Here is a 21197-nt window from a genome sequence, read left to right on the forward strand (position 1 = left end):
TAACGTAAAAAGTGAAATTATGTAGAGTTCTTATCATTAGCTACAATTAATAAACATAATTTTTTTTTTCTATTGATTATTCCTGTATTGTTCCCACGAATGCATGTCTGTCAAAATTTTCATTTATTTGCATTGGAGAAAAGGCAGTCAAATTAACGTCTAAAGATTTGACGCAAACTGTTGAAATAAATAAAAGCGTTTAAAAAAGTTTTCCGTATGGATACAACTAACAAGGACATACTGTATATTTATTATTATATAAAATAATATCAAAAGTATTATAATATACGGTTGTAATGGTATTGAAGTGTAGATATTAATAAAGGTGTAATATACAGGGTGCCTCATTTAAAAAATCAAAGCGGCTAATGATATCACAAATATGGGAAATCTGGTAACGTTCATCATAATCATCAATCATCCCTAATTTGTCCATTATCGAACATAGGCCTCCTCCGGATATTTCCATCATCTTCTCCTCTGCGCCTCTGCTATCCAATTTGCCACAATTCTTTTGCGGTCGTCTGCCCTTGGTCTTCACTCAATCGATTTTTTTGTCCATTTCATCCATCTTTATTATGTCAGATATCAAAACAACACCTGGCAACGTTACAAACATCAAATTTCAAATCTTCATCTTGCAAATTAGTTGCATCCCTGTTTTTTCATAATTAAGATCATCCACTCAAGAGGTGTTAGACAAGGATGGGTGTTGTCACCTGACTTATTTAACATTTGTGGTGAACATGTCATGAGGATGGTTTTAGAAGGATGGGTCGGTGGAGTAACAGTAGCTGGTAGGAAAATCCCCACTTTAAGATTTACTAAATCCACGAGGAAAATAAACTTCCTGTAGCTGGCTGTATACCATAAATCACAAAAATGCCAAGTTTCTTGTAAAAGGTATATATTAAAATACCCTAAATAAGGGTCAAAATACAAAACGTTTTCGGATTAAGGAATCCATCATCAGTGTTTAAAAGCCAAAATTTGCATGCCTGAGCCACCAAAATGTATAGGGTAAAAACCCTTTAAATGTAAATAATAAAGATGTTTTACATATTTATATAAAATTCATCGGATGTAATAGATAAACCTGGATGTTACCCAGGGCAACACAGGAAAGAAGCTAAACAATTGCTAAAAAAGTGATATTTTAAAGGACAGTGTACGTGTTTTTATTTTGCAATAAACAAATTTATTTATTTATATGGAAATGTACTAAAAATTAAAATGTATCAATCATTATCAAAGGTCATTGGAATGCACAATCAGAGCAAACTATCCGCTGTCTTGCGCGAAGCACCAAAAATTAATGTTTATTTAAAAAAAATCCTCACGTCGTGGTGGTTAACCGATTTTAATTTGGAAAATTGCCAATCAAAGGTACAGTAGTGTTCTATATGTAGAAAAATCAACTTGCTGACTGCTTTATTTTCAGTCCTGTAACATTTTAAAAAAATGATTTTTTTTGCGAAAGCTGGATTGCAAAATTTATTTTGCAAAATCTGTTTACCCGATCTTAATGGAATTAACAGCGTTTTTTATTATATCATAAAGTTTTTCTGGTTAAAATATGAAGGTTCTAAGTGTATCATAAATGGTTGAAAAATGTAAAATGCGGATACTCGTTTTTTTATGTTTTTTAGAAATTATTCCTATTTTGAAAAAAGGGTGACAATTTTTAAAAATTTTAATCAATCCTTTATTGCAGGAAATTTAAGTACACAACTTTTATGTTGGCAAACTTTTTTCAGAAATGAATACTTTTAAAGCTATAATCAAAAAACAAAGAAAGAAATCGAATTTTTTTTTTTTCATTTTTTGACATTTTGATAATTTAAACAATGTTTCGGGCTTTTTGAGTGTGAGGATATCTCAAATATTATTATTTGAGTTATTTTCAAGCATATATCTTTCAGTAAAGTCGTCCCAGGAACGCAACTCATAAATATTGGCAATACCATTTTAAAGTCTTCTACTTTAAAATGTATCATATGTATCTGAATTGCCGATGTAAATGAGTCAAATTAAATAAATTATTAGAAGAATTTTTTTACTAAGCAACAACATTTTTGTTTATGTTATTAGTATTTTGTATTTTGACAACGGCACCCGATTTGGGCGTCGAAATGTTAATAAAAATCATTGTTTAATAATATTGTGGCTTATTTCCCATTTTAAATATTTTCAAGCAATTTCTGCAAAAAAATTGAGTCACCTCTCAACGTCCAAATGTACTAATATTTTTACAGATGCGCCCTGGTCTAATAAGAAAAAGTTATTTTATCAAAATTATTTCAATTTGTTAGTATGTGAAATTTTAATAATTTTTTAAGTAGTATCCTTAAATGGAGGCCGAAGAACGAGCCAGATTTAGATCGAGACCATAAAAAATTAACGATTTGTTTATACTAACAAAAGCAAAAAAAAAGTATACAGAGTGGACCGAAATTCTGTAAACGCCTAATTATCTCTCTCTTGTCTCAACACACTGTGTTGCCCTGGGTAACATCCAGGTTTATCTATTACATCCGATGAATTTTATATAAATATGTAAAACATCTTTATTATTTACATTTAAAGGGTTTTTACCCTATACATTTTGGTGGCTCAGGCATGCAAATTTTGGCTTTTAAACACTGATGATGGATTCCTTAATCCGAAAACGTTTTGTATTTTGACCCTTATTTAGGGTATTTTAATATATACCTTTTACAAGAAACTTGGCATTTTTAAGATTTACTGATGACACTACACATACAGCAGCAAATGAGCAAGACATGTTTGATCTCCTGCGAAGAGTTGAGTACAAAAGCAATAAAGTTGGTCTAAAAATTAATAAAGCTAAGACAAAAGTAATGGCGGTCGACACATTCGACACTATTCAACTGACTAACATGTTACAAGAACACCAGATAGTAAACACCTTTGCCTATCTCGGGTCTAGTATAACTAAAGATGGCAACTGTGAAGCAGAAGTTCAGAGACGTATTGGTATGGCAACAAATGCGATGAGTCGCCTAACTAAAGTTTTTAAAGACATATCTATCTCTCAAAATATTAAGATGATACTGGTGAATACCCTTGTATTCTCAATATTTCTATACGGAGCAAAGATTTAGACTCGTCGCGCATGCGAGCGTAAAAAAATTATGCCTTTGAGATGTGGTGCTGAAGAAGAATGCCGCGCATACCTTGGACAGCTCATAGGACAAACATTTTCATATTAAACCAACACAAGATTAAAAAAAAGGCTGTCCACAATATGTGTGCAACGAATACTGCAATTTTTGGTCACATGGTTCGCAGAGGTGACGACAGTTTGGAGAGATTAATTGTTTCTGGAAACGTTCCGGGGAGAAGATCAAGAGAACTATCACGAACTAGATGGTCCGACCAAATAAACAATTCAGCTGGAAACTCATTCTGCGAAGCTCTTAGAGCAGCTGAAGTTAGAGACCACTGGAGAAACATTGTTAGGAATATTACAAGAAATCACGATTCTCAGTAATGGGGAAACGACAAGAGAGAGACAAGAGAGAGATAATTAGGCGTTTACAGAATTTCGGTCCACTCTGTATACTTTTTTTTTGCTTTTGTTAGTATAAACAAATCGTTAATTTTTTATGGTCTCGATCTAAATCTGGCTCGTTCTTCGGCCTCCATTTAAGGATACTACTTAAAAAATTATTAAAATTTCACATACTAACAAATTGAAATAATTTTGATAAAAGAACTTTTTCTTATTAGACCAGGGCGCATCTGTAAAAATATTAGTACATTTGGACGTTGAGAGGTGACTCAATTTTTTTGCAGAAATTGCTTGAAAATATTTAAAATGGGAAATAAGCCACAATATTATTAAACAATGATTTTTATTAACATTTCGACGCCCAAATCGGGTGCCGTTGTCAAAATACAAAATACTAATAACATAAACAAAAATGTTGTTGCTTAGTAAAAAAATTCTTCTAATAATTTATTTAATTTGACTCATTTACATCGGCAATTCAGATACATATGATACATTTTAAAGTAGAAGACTTTAAAATGGTATTGCCAATATTTATGAGTTGCGTTCCTGGGACGACTTTACTGAAAGATATATGCTTGAAAATAACTCAAATAATAATATTTGAGATATCCTCACACTAAAAAAGCCCGAAACATTGTTTAAATTATCAAAATGTCAAAAAATGAAAAAAAAAATTCGATTTCTTTCTTTGTTTTTTGATTATAGCTTTAAAAGTATTCATTTCTGAAAAAAGTTTGCCAACATAAAAGTTGTGTACTTAAATTTCCTGCAATAAAGGATTGATTAAAATTTTTAAAAATTGTCACCCTTTTTTCAAAATAGGAATAATTTCTAAAAAACATAAAAAAACGAGTATCCGCATTTTACATTTTTCAACCATTTATGATACACTTAGAACCTTCATATTTTAACCAGAAAAACTTTATGATATAATAAAAAACGCTGTTAATTCCATTAAGATCGGGTAAACAGATTTTGCAAAATAAATTTTGCAATCCAGCTTTCGCAAAAAAAATCATTTTTTTAAAATGTTACAGGACTGAAAATAAAGCAGTCAGCAAGTTGATTTTTCTACATATAGAACACTACTGTACCTTTGATTGGCAATTTTCCAAATTAAAATCGGTTAACCACCACGACGTGAGGATTTTTTTTAAATAAACATTAATTTTTGGTGCTTCGCGCAAGACAGCGGATAGTTTGCTCTGATTGTGCATTCCAATGACCTTTGATAATGATTGATACATTTTAATTTTTAGTACATTTCCATATAAATAAATAAATTTGTTTATTGCAAAATAAAAACACGTACACTGTCCTTTAAAATATCACTTTTTTAGCAATTGTTTAGCTTTTTTTCTTTGTTCATATATTTTAACTTAGAGAATAAAAGTTTATTATTTTTAAACACATGCAATTGTTTAAACAATATTTCACAAACAATAATCAAATTAGTTTGATTTTTGTAGAATTAAAATATTAAAATACAACAAAATAGAGAGTAAGAATATAATATATAATATAATAATATAGAGAAGAAATTTTGGTGGAAATCAACTTGTGTGAATCGAACACCGCTGTCCTGCGCGTAGCACCATAAATTAATGTTTATTAAAAAAATCCTGACGCCGTGGTAGTTAATCGATTTTAATTCTGCAAATTGCATATGAAAGGTACGGTAATTTTCTATAAAGGAAAAAAAAATGCAACTTTCTATCTGCTTTATTTTAAGTCCTGCAACATTTTGAAAAAATGAATTTTTTTAGCTAAGCCTGGATTGCAAAATTTATTTGGCCAAATCTGTTAAACGGATCTTAATGAACTTTACAGTATTGTTTTATTTTATCATACAGTTTTTCTGTGTAAAACATGAAGGTAATAGTGTAACAAAAATAAGAAAACTTCTGTTGGAGTGAAAGTAAAAAGAAAGATATAGGTACTCCAACAGAAGTAAGGAAAAAAAAGAAAAGACTACGTAACTAAATAGTTGTGGCTGAAAAGAAGAGAATGTGGGGTGTGTAAAGAAAAGGGTGAAGTGACTTCTACGTTGAGAAGCCGCAATAGGAAAAATAAAAAAAAAATACTACTAAAGTGCAGTAGTACTGAAGAAAGGGGAATTAGAAGGGATAGAAGTAGAAGTGGGAAGAGACAGAGGCAAACTGAATAGAGTTGGCTAGCAAGAGATGCAAGAAAACCACTTGACACTCAAGGATGGATACGGCTCGTTTGCATGCCTGTCGAAGAACAGTAGCTCTATATAGATAGTAATGATGACTAAAAGATGAAATAATAAAATAAGAATAATGTACTGAAACTGAATGAAGATGGATAATTGCTAAAGACGAACAAGATAAATAAATCTAACAAATCATGGGCGCCATGAAAATGATCTTCGATCATTTTCCCAGGTATCTTATACTGCTGTCAAATATTAATATATCAAACCTGTAGTAATGAACATAAAGGAGTAATAAAATAATTGATATACAAAATGAATAAATATTTATTAAAAATAACTGCTAGATCTTTGACAATCTCTGAGTTACATAAAGTGCATATCATGTGACTCTAAAATGACATAAGTTATACAAAAGTTATATCTAAGATAACAAAAATAATATTATCTGTTACAAAATTACAGGTATAAGTACCTCTCACTAACATATAGGGTACAAAATTATATAAGTGTTCTACCAAATGGTTATAGTACGCCCGCTACGTACAACTAAAGGAAACTGACAAAGATGAAAATACTACAAATAAATAGGCCCAAGCCTCACTAAGGGAAAATACAATAATGAATAAATAAAGTTAAATATACAATTGACTAAAGTAGAAATGAAGTTGAGATAAATACCGACGATGACCTAAATTAACAGAACAAACGGAATAAAGCGAATAACAGTAAAATATTTGGGAAACAAGCTAGTAATATTAAAAAATAAATTTACCCGAATTACATAAACCAATATCAAAGCAATAATAAAGTATTAAAAACCTAATTTTCTCTAGGCTTATTCCTGTTCACAAGAAGTTACCGTAGATACAAAGTTTGGGAACCAAATAATCTAATATACAAATATGTCAAAAAAAAACCAGAGGTAACCTAAATCTGGAAAAAAAACATAGTGTATTTAACAGATAGTCTGAAATATAAAAAAACCAATAGTTACTAAAACACCTCACTAAATGTTCCCAAACGAGGTTGCGGTTGCATCCTAGAAAATGATGCACCAGGATGGTGCGACCCCATGACTCCTGTAGGCCCAGGTGCCAAGACGAAAATTGAGCTGGAACGCTCCCAGAGCTTGCTCCCAAATAGACATACTCCCAATGGTGACTTGGCCGTGGCTGCAGTGGTTTCCCTAGGTGGTCAAAGGGCTACGGTTTCATGTTAGGGTTTCTTCCAAATGGCTAAAAACATTCCCAGTTTTATTTCCCATTTTAAACATGAGCAAAAATTAAAGGGAAGAAGAAATACTTTTTAGAAGCAATAGTATAGAAAAACCGGCCATTAAAAATGGAACAAAAAACCAATCTCAGGTAACCTTGAACTATTTTAAGTGTGAAGACATGAATAAATGACATTGAAATGATTTATTTGAGGAAATATCTGTAAAAATATATTGAATTTATAAAATATTGGATGTTCAATAAATTTAAAACCTACATAGAAATGGTAATTATTTCCAATATTAATTTGAGGACTTCCAAAAATGTTTGGTTATGTAAAACCAAAAACCCCATTAATATAAAGATCGATATAAAGATAATATAAAGATCGAAATCATCTACACCCTTCCCTTAATAGATTGACTAAGAAAGTTTAACAATGGGACCAATATTTTAAATATTCCACAACAAAAAACACATGACAATGGCTAATTAAAAAATTATTACAAAAAATTAATCTCACCGAATGATTCCTATTAGGCTCCAACAGGAGTTGTCACACACATGTCTCCCTAACTCCAGACAACCCTTGCTGGTAACTTTTTACTTTAAAAACTGGATCGATGTTATAAAATAGGGTGTATGGAACTCATCCGCCATTTCATGGTACCAGTACCAAGTACCCAACCAACCCACTTAGCAGCCACAAACCAAGTGACGAACGAGAGACGTTTCTCCGCCAAGGCGAACGTCAAATTCTCTCAGAACACGAAATAATTCTCGATAGGTGGAGTACGTTCCATCACCGAGGTATGACGTCACCTCAGTAGTCCTATACGCGAAATTAGAGAATTTAAATGGAGACCGAGGGAAAATAATTATAATAATAATTAAAGAGCTAATTTCGTAACGTGATCATTACAATCCCCTTCTACTCGGGAAAAAAAATTTTATCCATAAAATTTTTTTCCTAAATATCAAAATATTAACAATTAAATTTGCAATAGTCTAACAATCCACGTTGATTCGCAAGATTACCACTAAGCATAAACTAAGGTTCAAGGAAAAATAAATAAATATATGACTCAAACTCATGCTAAAATGTTACTATGTTACTCTCTGCTACCAAATATTGACATAATATTGCTTAAAAGTCAAAACAGAACTAAATATTGCACTAAAGTTCATAATAATGCTAAGTGTCGAACTGGGCACCAAAACCAAAATTGAACTATCCATGGACATCAGATTTATAAAGGGTATATCCAAGGACGGAACAACCAGGAAAAGGTGTGAGCCAATTCGAACCATCACAAGTAAATATACCAAAGTGAAATTAAAAAAAAATCAGTAACTAAAATAAGTAAAGAATTGAACACTTTATCCAAAACTGAACTAACAATGGACACCAGATTCATAATAGTATATCCAGAGAAGAACAATCAGGAAGATTTATGGAACAATTCTCACTAATGCCAAATAATACCAATGCTGAACATACCAAAGGAATCCAAAACTCAATAACCAAAATAAATGTGGAATCGGACACTTAATCCAAAGTCGGATTATCAGTGGACACCAGATTCATAAAAGGCATATCCAAAGAAGGACGACCAGGCAAATTTATGGACCAATTCACACCAATACTAAACCACATAAACAGATCAGGTCTACGTACACCCACATCCGGTAATACGAACCTATCCAACCAAATACACAAAATAAATGAAGAATCGGACACTTATCCAGAATCGGACTATCAATGGACACCAGATTTATATTAGAGTATATCCAAAGAAGAACGATCAGGAAAATTTATGGACCAATTCTTACTAATACTAAATAAACTAAATTATTGGATCCAATGGTAACTAATACTGAACAAAATAAATAAATTAGGTCAACATACACCCTCATCCGGTAATATGAACCTATCCAAACTAAGTAATCAAAATAAGTCAGAATAAATATTGCTAACAGACTAAGTAACAGAGAGGTAACCAAACTAAATCAAAGGTAAGATAAATACTTAAAGCGTATTGACTAAAATATTCTACAAACTACATAAACTAATTCATGCTGGTATTCGCGAACTATAGCATGTTGCTACAACAGATGTATGAGAATAACCAGACAGATAAAGTACCAACTAATTATGTAATAATAAGTAAGAAAGAAAAGAATGAATGGTGAACTTACAAGTTCTATGACACTATGATAAATAATGGGAAGAAAAAATATATGATAAGTGATAGGAAAAAAAAATGTCGAGAACAAGCAACCAATTTAATTTAAACTGCAAATTCATGCGTTCTCACATACGCGAAATTATTCAGGAAATGAAAGAAGTGAAAGAAGTATATTAATCTTTCAGTCTTCAGTATATTAATCTATCTATCAGTCTTTCAACTATTCAGGAAATATTCCAGAATCTGAATAACAAACCTGATAACTAAGGAAAGAAGTGGGAATATACTCTGAAGAACAACTCATTTGTCTAAACACTCCACATACTGAGTTAACGAACCTACTGTGTATAGGGATGGCCTAAGCATTGATTTATAAACAAGTGCGCAAGATATTTATCCATGTTTATCCATCAACTATCAAAGTACAAACATACTATGAAGTAAAAGACCTAATATGAACTAAATGCTTCCCTATCTAACGGTAAAAATGTAACTGGAATAATTGGACCAATTACAGAAGAATGGTTAGGAAATGTGGCCAACATTTCCTGACCAGAAATTATATGATGAAAAAACATCCGCGTACTCAGCCATGAAAGACATAGATCACGAAGTCAATCGAACAGCAGTGATCAGTTGCTGAGCAACAACCTCGAATCCACTCATTCACAAATCACAGTATCAACAGAGTAATGACAAACTAGTCCAAAAGAAGAAATCAATACATACATCATCCATACATACATACATCATCCATACATACATACATTATGCATACAAACACATACCATGCATACATCCAGACTTAGAGACTTAAGAATCCGTACATACCTCAAACTTCCAAACTAATTCCAGAATCATAGTGTGTAGGAAATAAGGATATAAATTATTATAAAGTGTTTAAGATATTGGAGACAAATGTCAATAGAGTAACTCAACAAAAAAAATTAAAAACCACGTCTTTCCAATATGGCAAATTCAATAACAAGATATAAAAGTGATATGAAAAAAAAATAGTAAGTAATCAAATATTCAAAATAATATAACACATAACCTGAGATATGGTAGTGTAACATAGTTCCATCATAATATACATATTAACCAAGAGTAGGTACTTGTATGAGTTCACCTATCCAAATATATAAATATATAATACTCAACAACCCTTCTAACTTAGGGGTTAGGTGTGCAAAAACTAGACAAAAATACAAGTGAAGTTCTTATTAATTGTATAATCCTACTGACAGGATTAGCAATTAATAATGTTGACTCATAATAATAATTAAAATGCACCATACCTAATACCAAAAAAAAAAATAAACTCATACATAAAGTACTACATAATAATTAAATTAATAAGTAATAAATAAAAGTCATCAAAACTAAGCCAAAGATGAAATCAAGCAATGTATATGGGTACCTGCATTATCAGATGATTAAAAAAAAATATTGGACTAAAATTTATAACCATACTAAAGATTGAGCTAAGCTGAAGACAAACAGAAGAACAGATTAGCTTGAACAACACTGTTAAGGTAATCTTCTTCTGAAGTTTATTCTAAAACTTAATAGAAAAAGTACCAATGTTTCCTAACTAATAAAGAATTTATATTTAAATCTCAACCTAAAGTATCTATCTGATTTATAATAGCAGTAATTATATTATGGTACCTATATTGATATAATATTATTATCAAAATTAACAACCTAGAAGATGAGATGGATAATGGAACTACTTTACCATACAATAATTATAATTGTTATGTTTAACACTACCAATTAAAGAAAAAAAAATAATTTGGATGACCATCTGTAACCATCCGAACCATGCGAATTCAACGTATCATGTATAGAAGTTATTTTCTGGACTGATATTGCTTTGTGGTGTGTGCCTGTCTTACCAAACAACCCAAATATCAAAAATAACAAATATAAAATATAATCTAAAGTTTGTAAGACAAAGATACATATGGAGAAAATATTAGCGACACACCAACAAATCAAAATGCCAGCAAAATATATAAATAATCAAATCAATAAAGTAAATAAAATACCTAAATACTGAAAATAATTTCTAGTTAGGTGTAAAATATAAGCACACTAGAAAAAAAATATGCATATATTCAACGCTTAATTGTACGCGCAAACGTACTACCATTGGTAGAAGGAATAAAAATTTAACTAATAGAACATAATGTCAGTTATGTATACTCAATCTAAATACATAAATAAGTTTCCAATAAAAATACAAAATCCAAACTAAAATATGAGCTGTACCACTAAAACTAAAAATGATGTATCGAAATAACCTAATCAAAACCAAAAGCAGCATAAGTCTACCTGTTTAGTATTCGTAAAGTTTTAAAGACCAAAAATAAATCAGAAGTAACATGTATACAAAGATATCAAAAAGTTAATAAAAACAGAAAATTCCAATAAAAGAAAATTGAACTAAAAGAACTACTGTCTTAGAACCATAAAACGGTTGGCACCACGCATTGGGCAGCCAGTGTAACAAAAATAAGAAAACTTCTGTTGGAGTGAAAGTAAAAAGAAATATATAGGTACTCCAACAGAAGTAAGGAAAAAAAAGAAAAGACTACGTAACTAAATAGTTGTGGCTGAAAAGAAGAGAATGTGGGGTGTGTAAAGAAAAGGGTAAAGTGACTTCTACGTTGAGAAGCCGCAATAGGAAAAATAAAAAAAAAATACTACTAAAGTGCAGTAGTACTGAAGAAAGGAGAATTAGAAGGGATAGAAGTAGAAGAGGGAAGAGACAGAGGCAAACTGAATAGAGTTGGCTAGCAAGAGATGCAAGAAAACCACTTGACACTCAAGGATGGATACGGCTCGTTTGCATGCCTGTCGAAGAACAGTAGCTCTATATAGATAGTAATGATGACTAAAAGATGAAATAATAAAATAAGAATAATGTACTGAAACTGAATGAAGATGGATAATTGCTAAAGACGAACAAGATAAATAAATCTAACAAATCATGGGCGCCATGAAAATGACCTTCGATCATTTTCCCAGGTATCTTATACTGCTGTCAAATATTAAATATATCAAACCTGTAATAATGAACATAAAGGAGTAATAAAATAATTGATATACAAAATAAATAAATATTTATTAAAAATAACTGCTAGATCTTTGACAATATCTGAGTTACATAAAGTGCATATCATGTGACTCTAAAATGACATAAGTTATACAAAAGTTATATCTAAAATAACAACAATAATGTTATCCGTTACAAAATTACAGGTATAAGTACCTCTCACTAACATATAGGGTACAAAATTACATAAGTCTTCTACCAAATGGTTATAGTACGCCCGCTACGTACAACTAAAGGAAACTGACAAAAATGAAAATACTACAAATAAATTGGCCCAAGCCTCACTAAGGGAAAATACAATAATGAATAAATAAAGTTAAATATACAATTGACTAAAGTACAAATGAAGTTGAGATAAATACCGACGATGACCTAAATTAACCGAACAAACGGAATAAAGCGAATAACAGTAAAATATTTGGGAAACAAGCTAGTAATATTAAAAAATAAATTTACCCGAATTACATAAACCAATATCAAAGCAATAATAAAGTATTAAAAACCTAATTTTCTCTAGGCTTATTCCTGTGCACAAGAAGTTACCGTAGATACAAAGTTTGGGAACCAAATAATCTAATATACAAATATGTCAAAAAAAAACCAGAGGTAACCTAAATCTGGAAAAAAAAACATAGTGTATTTAACAGGAGTTGTCACACACATGTCTCCCTAACTCCAGACAACCCTTGCTGGTAACTTTTTACTTTAAAAACTGGATCGATGTTATAAAATAGGGTGTATGGAACTCATCCGCCATTTCCCTAATAACACAAAACATTCCATGAATGTTCCTATAATGTACACACAGGACATTGAAAACATTCCTGGAATGTCCCCAAATGCACACGAATGTCCCTGGAAAGTACCAGGAAAGTGCTGTGTCAGCATTTTAAATATTCTTAGAATGTTCTGTTGGAACATTCCATGAATGTCTACGAATGTTCTTTGGACATTCACAGTCTATTTTTTAGACTGAATGTCTTGTTGGAACATTCCATGAATGTTCTTTGGACATTCACAGTATATTTTTAGACTGAATGTCTTGTTAGAACATTCCATGAATGTCTACGAACGTTCTTTGAACATTCACAGTATATTTTTTAGACATTCACTGAAATATATCGTCAGTAATGTGACAATACCTCCTATATGTTTTTTCATGAGGTTTGCAGGAGATGAAAAACATTTTTTAAGGTCACTTTCTGGTTTCGTACGTATTCTGACTTTTTTTGTAGTAAATAGATAGTTGAATTTACTGCAAAACAAGTCAAAAAATATATGAAAACAGGAGGTGGCCGAAACAAGTTTTTAGTCTATCTTACAAATCTCTTGAAAAAAAACAGATAGGAGGTACTGTCACATCACTGACGATATATGGCCATACCAAATAATACATCCTTGATAAATATAAACATTTTTATTGCAAAAAATCTTTACATACATTTTTTAATGTAATTTGCTGACATTCCTAAATATTATAAAAAAATGTGTCACATTTGCTTTGTAAACCTTTCTTTTGCTTTTCGTAGCCACATATTCCGTTTCCTTTCTGGTTTTTTGTAGACCACTTCTCTCAGCTGATTCTAAAAGAAAATAAAATAAAAGGTAATTTTTCTATCCTTTACAATTAACAATCAGAAGAAATATTATTTACAGGTAATAATATGCATAAATAATAATAATAAAAAAATAAATACTAAATAATATTTAAATAAATAATATTTAATAAATAAAATAATAATAATGAACATTTTGTATTTTGACAACGACATCCGATGTGGAAGTAGAAACTTTAATAAAATTATTTTTTCAAGTAAATTGTGGCTTATTTCCCCATTAGAATAATTAATTACAAAAAAGCCACAAAGAAATAGATTTTTCACAAACAAATAAGTATTTAGTATTCATTATATTTATTGTTTTTATTATTTACTTTAATGTCCTACTGGTACATTATTTGACAAATAATGACATTTCGAAGTCTGTTAAGTACGATATAACGCCCTTGGGCATTAAATTTAAATAACGACTTAGATACTGTCAAGTTGACAAATATCAACCTAACTAAAACTATGGTTACCACAATTACGTTACTACTGTTACTGGTAAATGTACTTATTTAAAAACTAATCAATTCAAAATTCATTCAAATTTTTCGCATATAAAGAATAATTTAGTCGGACATTAAACGTTGAAGGCACCACAGGTATTATAATAATAACGCTTTCGGTCAACGTATATCCCTATAATACCCTTGGTACCTTAATAACTGTAACATAAGATTATACCTTAATTCTTGTTTTCGATTTCTGATGTTTTTATTTATTTACATTGAATATTAATCTGTTTTGTTGTATAATCTACTTCGCAATAATTATGTGATATATTTGACTTAAAATGAATTCAAAAATTTTTTGTAGTTGGGCAACAATGTCAACTTAGATCTCCGATGTATATAATGAATTACAACAGTATCTATATTGTACGGACTGTATTATTAATTAGGTTATGCATATACCTGTGTGACATAAGCTATTGGAACAGCACAGTCTCTCAAACGAACAGATGAAAGTGAAGTTCTGTCAATATCTTTTTCTAAAAAGTGTTTTGAACATACTCCTCTATTAACAAATCTAATCTATACTTTCTTGTCTTCTTCGCAGAATCTTCTGGAAAGCTAAAAATACAAAATATATGCATTACTAAGCATTATTAACAAATTTTAGTTTTAAATAAAAAATATGATTAATGAACTCACAAAATTATTATAAAACAGCTTAGAAATTGTTTATTAGTATAGTCGGTTCCCCAAACTCAGACACAACTGGCTAGTGATTTTAGTAGGTAATTTTTTTTGTTTTTGGCCAATTTTGCCAAAATTACAGTAATTAGTACTGAGACTGAGTTTAGCAAATCGATTATAATATTCTGTGTATTCATTAGTTGGTACTGCATATTATAGTGTGTGGTCTACCATCCTATTTATAAACGCATACACTAGCAAAAACCCAAAAAGAATTATTTTAGTTTTACAAATCCTTTTGTTATTACCTATCTCTATTTACTATTTTAGTTAGGAATAAGCGAAGTTTGTGGCTTATTCACAATTATTATTAAAATAATAAATGGATATGACCAATTATTAACTTATAAAATAAAATAATAATTCTTCTGATTTATGCCTTTTATTCACTTTGTTATATCTACGTTACTTAAAAGATTTTTTATGAATAGTATTATTAGGGTATTAATAGTATTAATTTATTTTCTGAAATACAGGGCATGCTTTCGTTTACATATTTGCATACTAACCTTTTAATAGGGCTTTTCATTCACAGTCATTTGTTTTGAGCTTCTGTCATAATTGAAACGTTATTCCTGCAGATTTTTTTATCTACATTTGTTTCTGCTACTCCAACTGCGTTAAAAACAGGACACCATTTTATGCACTATGTTAATAATACTATTAAAGCTATTATAAAAGTATCCGAATTAAAAAAATATTCTTAAAAAGCACAAATAATACAAAATACAAACAACAATCCACGGCAAGGCAAGGCCGGGCAACGGCAAGGTCGCCAAGATGAAGATGCCAAGATGGCCGAAGCGAGGTCGTTGGTTGGTCGTTTTTAGTCACGTGATGCCCTCTCAAGCGCCATGCACAAAAATATATGCACGGCGAATTTGAAAATGAACGCAAAAGAAATAAATATAAATGCCTCGCTTGGGTTTTGCATAAGTTATAAGTATTTTTTTTATTAACAAAATCGCATTCCAAATTGAATATTCGCGAACAATAATTTTTATTACATTTGTATGTTTATAATATTGTATTCATTGAACTTGGGAAACTCTTTAAATTTGACATATTATTGCACTGTAGGCCTAAAATGTCACTTAGTTTGTCTGGTATGTTATAAGTAATGTTGTATCTCTTACACGTATGTATTATTTCGCAACTTAAAATATAGGAACATTGGTGGTATGTTCACAGAATGTCTTATGGTAACATTCCAGGAATAATTTAATCAGATGTTCACCGAATGTTCCCTAAATGTCCAGGACATTCAAATATTGATAGAACTTTGGTAGTACATTCCTGGAATGTTGTGTGTTGTTAGGGTTCATGGTACCAGTACCAAGTACCAAACCAACCCACTTAGCAGCCAAAAACCAAGTGACGAACGAGAGACGTTTCTCCGCCAAGGTGAAGGGTGAGGCCCAAGCCTCACTAAGGGAAAATACAATAATGAATAAATAAAGTTAAATATACAATTGGCTAAAGTAGAAATAAAGTTGAGATAAATACCGACGATGACCTAAATTAACCGAACAAACGGAATAAAGCGAATAACAGTAAAATATTTGGGAAACAAGCTAGTAATATTAAAAAATAAATTTACCCGAATTACATAAACCAATATCAAAGCAATAATAAAGTATTAAAAACCTAATTTTCTCTAGGCTTATTCCTGTGCACAAGAAGTTACCGTAGATACAAAGTTTGGGAACCAAATAATCTAATATACAAATATGTCAAAAAAAAACCAGAGGTAACCTAAATCTGGAAAAAAAAACATAGTGTATTTAACAGGAGTTGTCACACACATGTCTCCCTAACTCCAGACAACCCTTGCTGGTAACTTTTTACTTTAAAAACTGGATCGATGTTATATATGTTATCTTAGCAGCCACAAACCAAGTGACGAACGAGAGACGTTTCTCAGCCAAGGTGAACGTCAAATTCTCTCAGAACACGAAATAATTCTCGATAGGTGGAGTACGTTCCATCACCGAGGTATGACGTCACCTCAGTAGTCCTATACGAGAAATTAGAGAATTTAAATGGAGACCGAGGGAAAATAATTATAATAATAATTAAAGAGCTAATTTCGTAACGTGACCGTTACAATAGGTGCACCATAAATGGTCGAAAAACGTAAAATGCAAATACTTGTTTTTTGATGTTTTTTTTTGCAATTATTGCTATTTTGCAAACAGGGTGATAATTATTGAAATGTTTAACCAATCCTGCATTATAGTATACTTAATTGCACAACTTTTATGTCAGTGCAACTTTTCTCGGAAATGAATACTTATAAAGTTATAATCAAAAAACCAAGAAAAAATTCGAATTTTTTCTTCATTTTTTGACATTTTGATTATTTAAACAATGTTCCGGACCTTTTTAAGTGGGAGGATAACTCAATTTTTATTATTTAAGTTATTTTCAAGCAATTTCTGCAAAGAAATTTGAGTCACCTCTCAACGTCCATCTCAAAGCAGATGCGTCCTGGACTATATACATTTTTGTTAGGTACGAATACATTTTTTATGCAAGAACTAGTTTTCGATATGTATTTACCTGATTTTTTATTTGTTCTTCGGTAACCTCCTCTTCTTTCCCCTCGAAGTCCACGTGGACCCCAATTTCTACTTATAGATATAATACTCGATGTTTGTCCTCGTAAATCTGCTGTCTCACTAGATAAACTTTCTTGTTCTGAAGAGTTTTCTGATTCCGTTTTAATATGGGATAAAGTATATACACCTAAAATACACCTAAAATTTTATAATCTACTAGATAAGGGTGACTGTATTGTGTTGTATTGTATTGACTGTTTATTATATTTCAACCTTATTAGTATGGTATCACTGGACCCAAACCCAGACATCCAAAGTGAAAGTTATCCTCCAATACCAAATTGTTCTATATGGTCCACATAATGTTCAGAAAAAAGTCACATCATTTTGAGCGTCAGGTTTAGAGGAGAGAGGGGGGAGAAATCGGTAAATTCGTAGTTTTATACGTTTTTCGTCAATATTTCAAAAACTATGCGGTTTAGCATCAACAGCTTTCTATACAAAAAATGTTCTGCATTCAATTCGAAATAAAAAAAGGCCCTAATTCTAAAATGAACGGTTCCAAAGTTACGGAGGTAGTATAGTATAATTGGTACAAAAAAAGGCCTAACCCAAACATCTAACACCAAATTGTTTTATATGGTCCACATATGGTTCAGTAAAAAGTTACACCATTTAGAGCATCCGGTTTTGGGGGGGAGATGGGGGAGAAGTCGGTAAACTAGTAGTTTCTTTACTTATTTCGTTAATATTCGTAAAACTATGCTTTAGCCTAAACAATGTTATATACAAAAATGTTCTACATAAAATTTAAAACAAAAAAGTTCTATACATAATTGTTATAAAATCAACGGTTCCGGAGTCACGGAGGGTGAAAAGTGAAGGATTTCGATACTTTTTATATCACTTGGGCAATTTATAATATTATTACTGATGCAAGAAATTTTCTTTAACAGGATTGTGTTTTGTAAATAAAATTTGATATTTCAGTGGCCGATGGTATGCTAGTGATAAGCCCTTGAAGCAACGTCAACCTCACCACCCAAAATCATCATCAATTGCCAAAAAAAAAAAAATATAAAAAGGATCGAAAACCTCCACTTTTTACCCTCCGTAACTCTGGAACCGTTGATTTTATAATAATTATGTATAGAATCTTTTTTTGTTTTAAATTTTATGTAGAACATTTTTATATAGAACATTGTTTACGCTTAAGCATAGTTTTAGAAATATTGTATTGTTCGTTAAATATAATTTACCGAATTCTCCCCTATCTCCCCCCCCCCCACCAAATCGGACGCTCAAAATGGTGTAACTTTTTACTGAAACAATATGTGGACCATATAGAACAATTTGGTGTTGAAGGAAAACTTGTATTTTGGATGTCTAAGTTAGGCCTTTTTTTTGGACCGATTGTACAATACTACCTCCGTAACTTTGGAACCGTTTATTATAGAAGGATTATGCATACGGCCTTTTTTATTTAAAATTTAATGTAGAATATTTTTGTATAGAAGGCTGTTCATGTTAAACCGCATAGTTTTAGAATTATTGACGAAAAACGTAAAAAACTACGAATTGACCGATTTCTCCCCTCGTTCTCCTCCAGAGCCGACGCTCAAAATGGTGTGACTTTGTGACTTTTTACTGAACATTATGTGGACCATATAGAACAATTTGGTGTTGGAAGATAACTTTTACATTGGATGTCTTAGTTATGCCAACTTTTGGATCAATTGTATCATACTATATTACCAATAAATAGAAATAGAATTTAAAATGATAATCTCTATAATTGGCTGTATACTATAGTTGTTATAAAAACTTCACATCGAAGTAAAAACTTCCAGTGTAAAATGCTGTATATTTTTTTTATTATTTTTTTTGTTTAATTATCAAAATGGATGTATAAGACACATTAAAGGTTTTCGGTCCTATCATACAAGTTATTTTATATTTAAATTAAATAAGCATATTAAGTTAACTCAAAGAATACTCAAAAAAAATGTAAGGCAAAATATTAAGAAATAAGCCAACGGTGGCAAATTTTTACAGACACCTCCAAAGAAATAAATTTTGTGGGGGACATCATAGCTCATCAGTGGATCATGTAAAACAAAAAAATCAAAATAATATTATTAGCTTACGAGTCTCTTAAGGTAATGCGTTTCGAGCTTTTCTAGTTCTAACGATTATGGAGGTTATTCTGGTATCACTCAGAAGCCAAAATAACCATTTTTTTTTAAAAAGAGTGAAAATTAACATATTTATGATTGTTAAAGAAAAAAATAAGCATAACACAAAAAATATCTCGACATATTTACCTCACGAAATGTCTAAAAAATATATTTGCAAAATTTTAGATGGATCAATCAAGTAGTTTTTGAGTTACAATGTCCAGTACCTTTGAAAAGAGCAGTTTTACGAAAAACGCGTTTAAAGTTTTGACATCTTTTATTTATATGTAATTTATTTTTTGTCATGTCCTCCCACTATTTTGATTTGTAATGAAGTTCAAAACCTTTAGAAAACACCATAGTAGTTATAAATGAGTGGTACACGTCTATTCTACTTTATTCCCTGAACCGGCATGTAAGGATTTTTAATATTTATATTTTCAATCCTTAACTGAATAATATTAAAGACCTGAAGAAGGATAGTAAATTGTATTGTCCGAAACCGGTCGGGCCATCATTTGCACTCATTAAAACATATTGTGAGTAAGTCTGAATTTTATTTCTTTACCCATATAAAAAGTAATACTCAGTCTTTGAGAATTCTAACCCATATAAAAAGTAATATTCAGTCTATGTCAAAAAAGAAATTGCCAGTTACTCCCAAAAATACGATATACGACTGCAAAACCACCCCAACAGGCTAGCGAAGAACCTAATGAGACCCCAACCAAACAAAAGGCTAAAGCTCCACACTCCAAGCGAGATACCGACAAGATTTTAAATTTTCACTAGTAATACCACTAGAGGTCAAATTATTTCCGGAAATTTTTTTGAGATCATGAATATTTTGAAAATTTCCCGAGTCGCAGACGAGGGAAATTTTCTAAAAATATTCATGATCAAAAAAAATTTCCGGATATTAATTTGACTTCGCGTGGTATTCGGTAAGAAAATTCCACACCAAATTTACATTTGAAAATCCAAAGCTGCATGAACAGATTAATAGCGCGCCATAGCTTTGTCAGCAATTATTTAGGCTTTCAAATTCGTAATTTCTACTCATTGTAGTTGCATGGGAATACCATTTCAAGATAGAAAATAGTATATTCTTCAATTTTACATAAGTTTTGAGTAGCTACAAGTGATAGAAACTGAATCAAAACTAAATTATGTAAACAAATAAAAACCAGTCTGTCAAAAATGTTCTGTTATTGTAAACGTCAAAAAATTTCCACTATAATTCGCTGTTGGGTACCCCACAAGCAAAAAATTTCCGATAAAATGCCTCCGTTGCCATGGTGATCTGTCAAAATAACGTATTTTGATTGGTTCAAAATTACAGGTGTGGAATTTTCACTAGTAATACCACTAGAGGTCAAATTATTTCCGGAAATTTTTTTGAGATCATGAAT

General features: G+C 30.9%; 2 protein-coding genes across 4 annotated transcripts in view; one reads left to right on the top strand and one right to left on the bottom strand.

Annotated features, from left to right (window-relative positions):
• LOC114331900 (orexin/Hypocretin receptor type 1-like) overlaps window positions 1-21197 on the top strand; it is a 1700655-nt gene that overhangs the window by 954776 nt on the left and 724682 nt on the right. The gene's annotated exons all lie outside the window — the stretch shown is intronic.
• LOC114331896 (uncharacterized) overlaps window positions 1-21197 on the bottom strand; it is an 86408-nt gene that overhangs the window by 37183 nt on the left and 28028 nt on the right. For all 3 annotated transcript variants that reach the window (XM_028281585.2, XM_028281584.2, XM_028281586.2), the window contains one exon: window positions 17610-17795. In XM_028281585.2, coding sequence (XP_028137386.1) covers window positions 17610-17795 — 186 coding nt within the window. The remainder of the gene's footprint in view (window positions 1-17609; window positions 17796-21197) is intronic.

This window comes from Diabrotica virgifera, chromosome 8 (assembly GCF_917563875.1).
Source record: "Diabrotica virgifera virgifera chromosome 8, PGI_DIABVI_V3a".
Classification (NCBI taxonomy): domain Eukaryota; kingdom Metazoa; phylum Arthropoda; class Insecta; order Coleoptera; family Chrysomelidae; genus Diabrotica; species Diabrotica virgifera.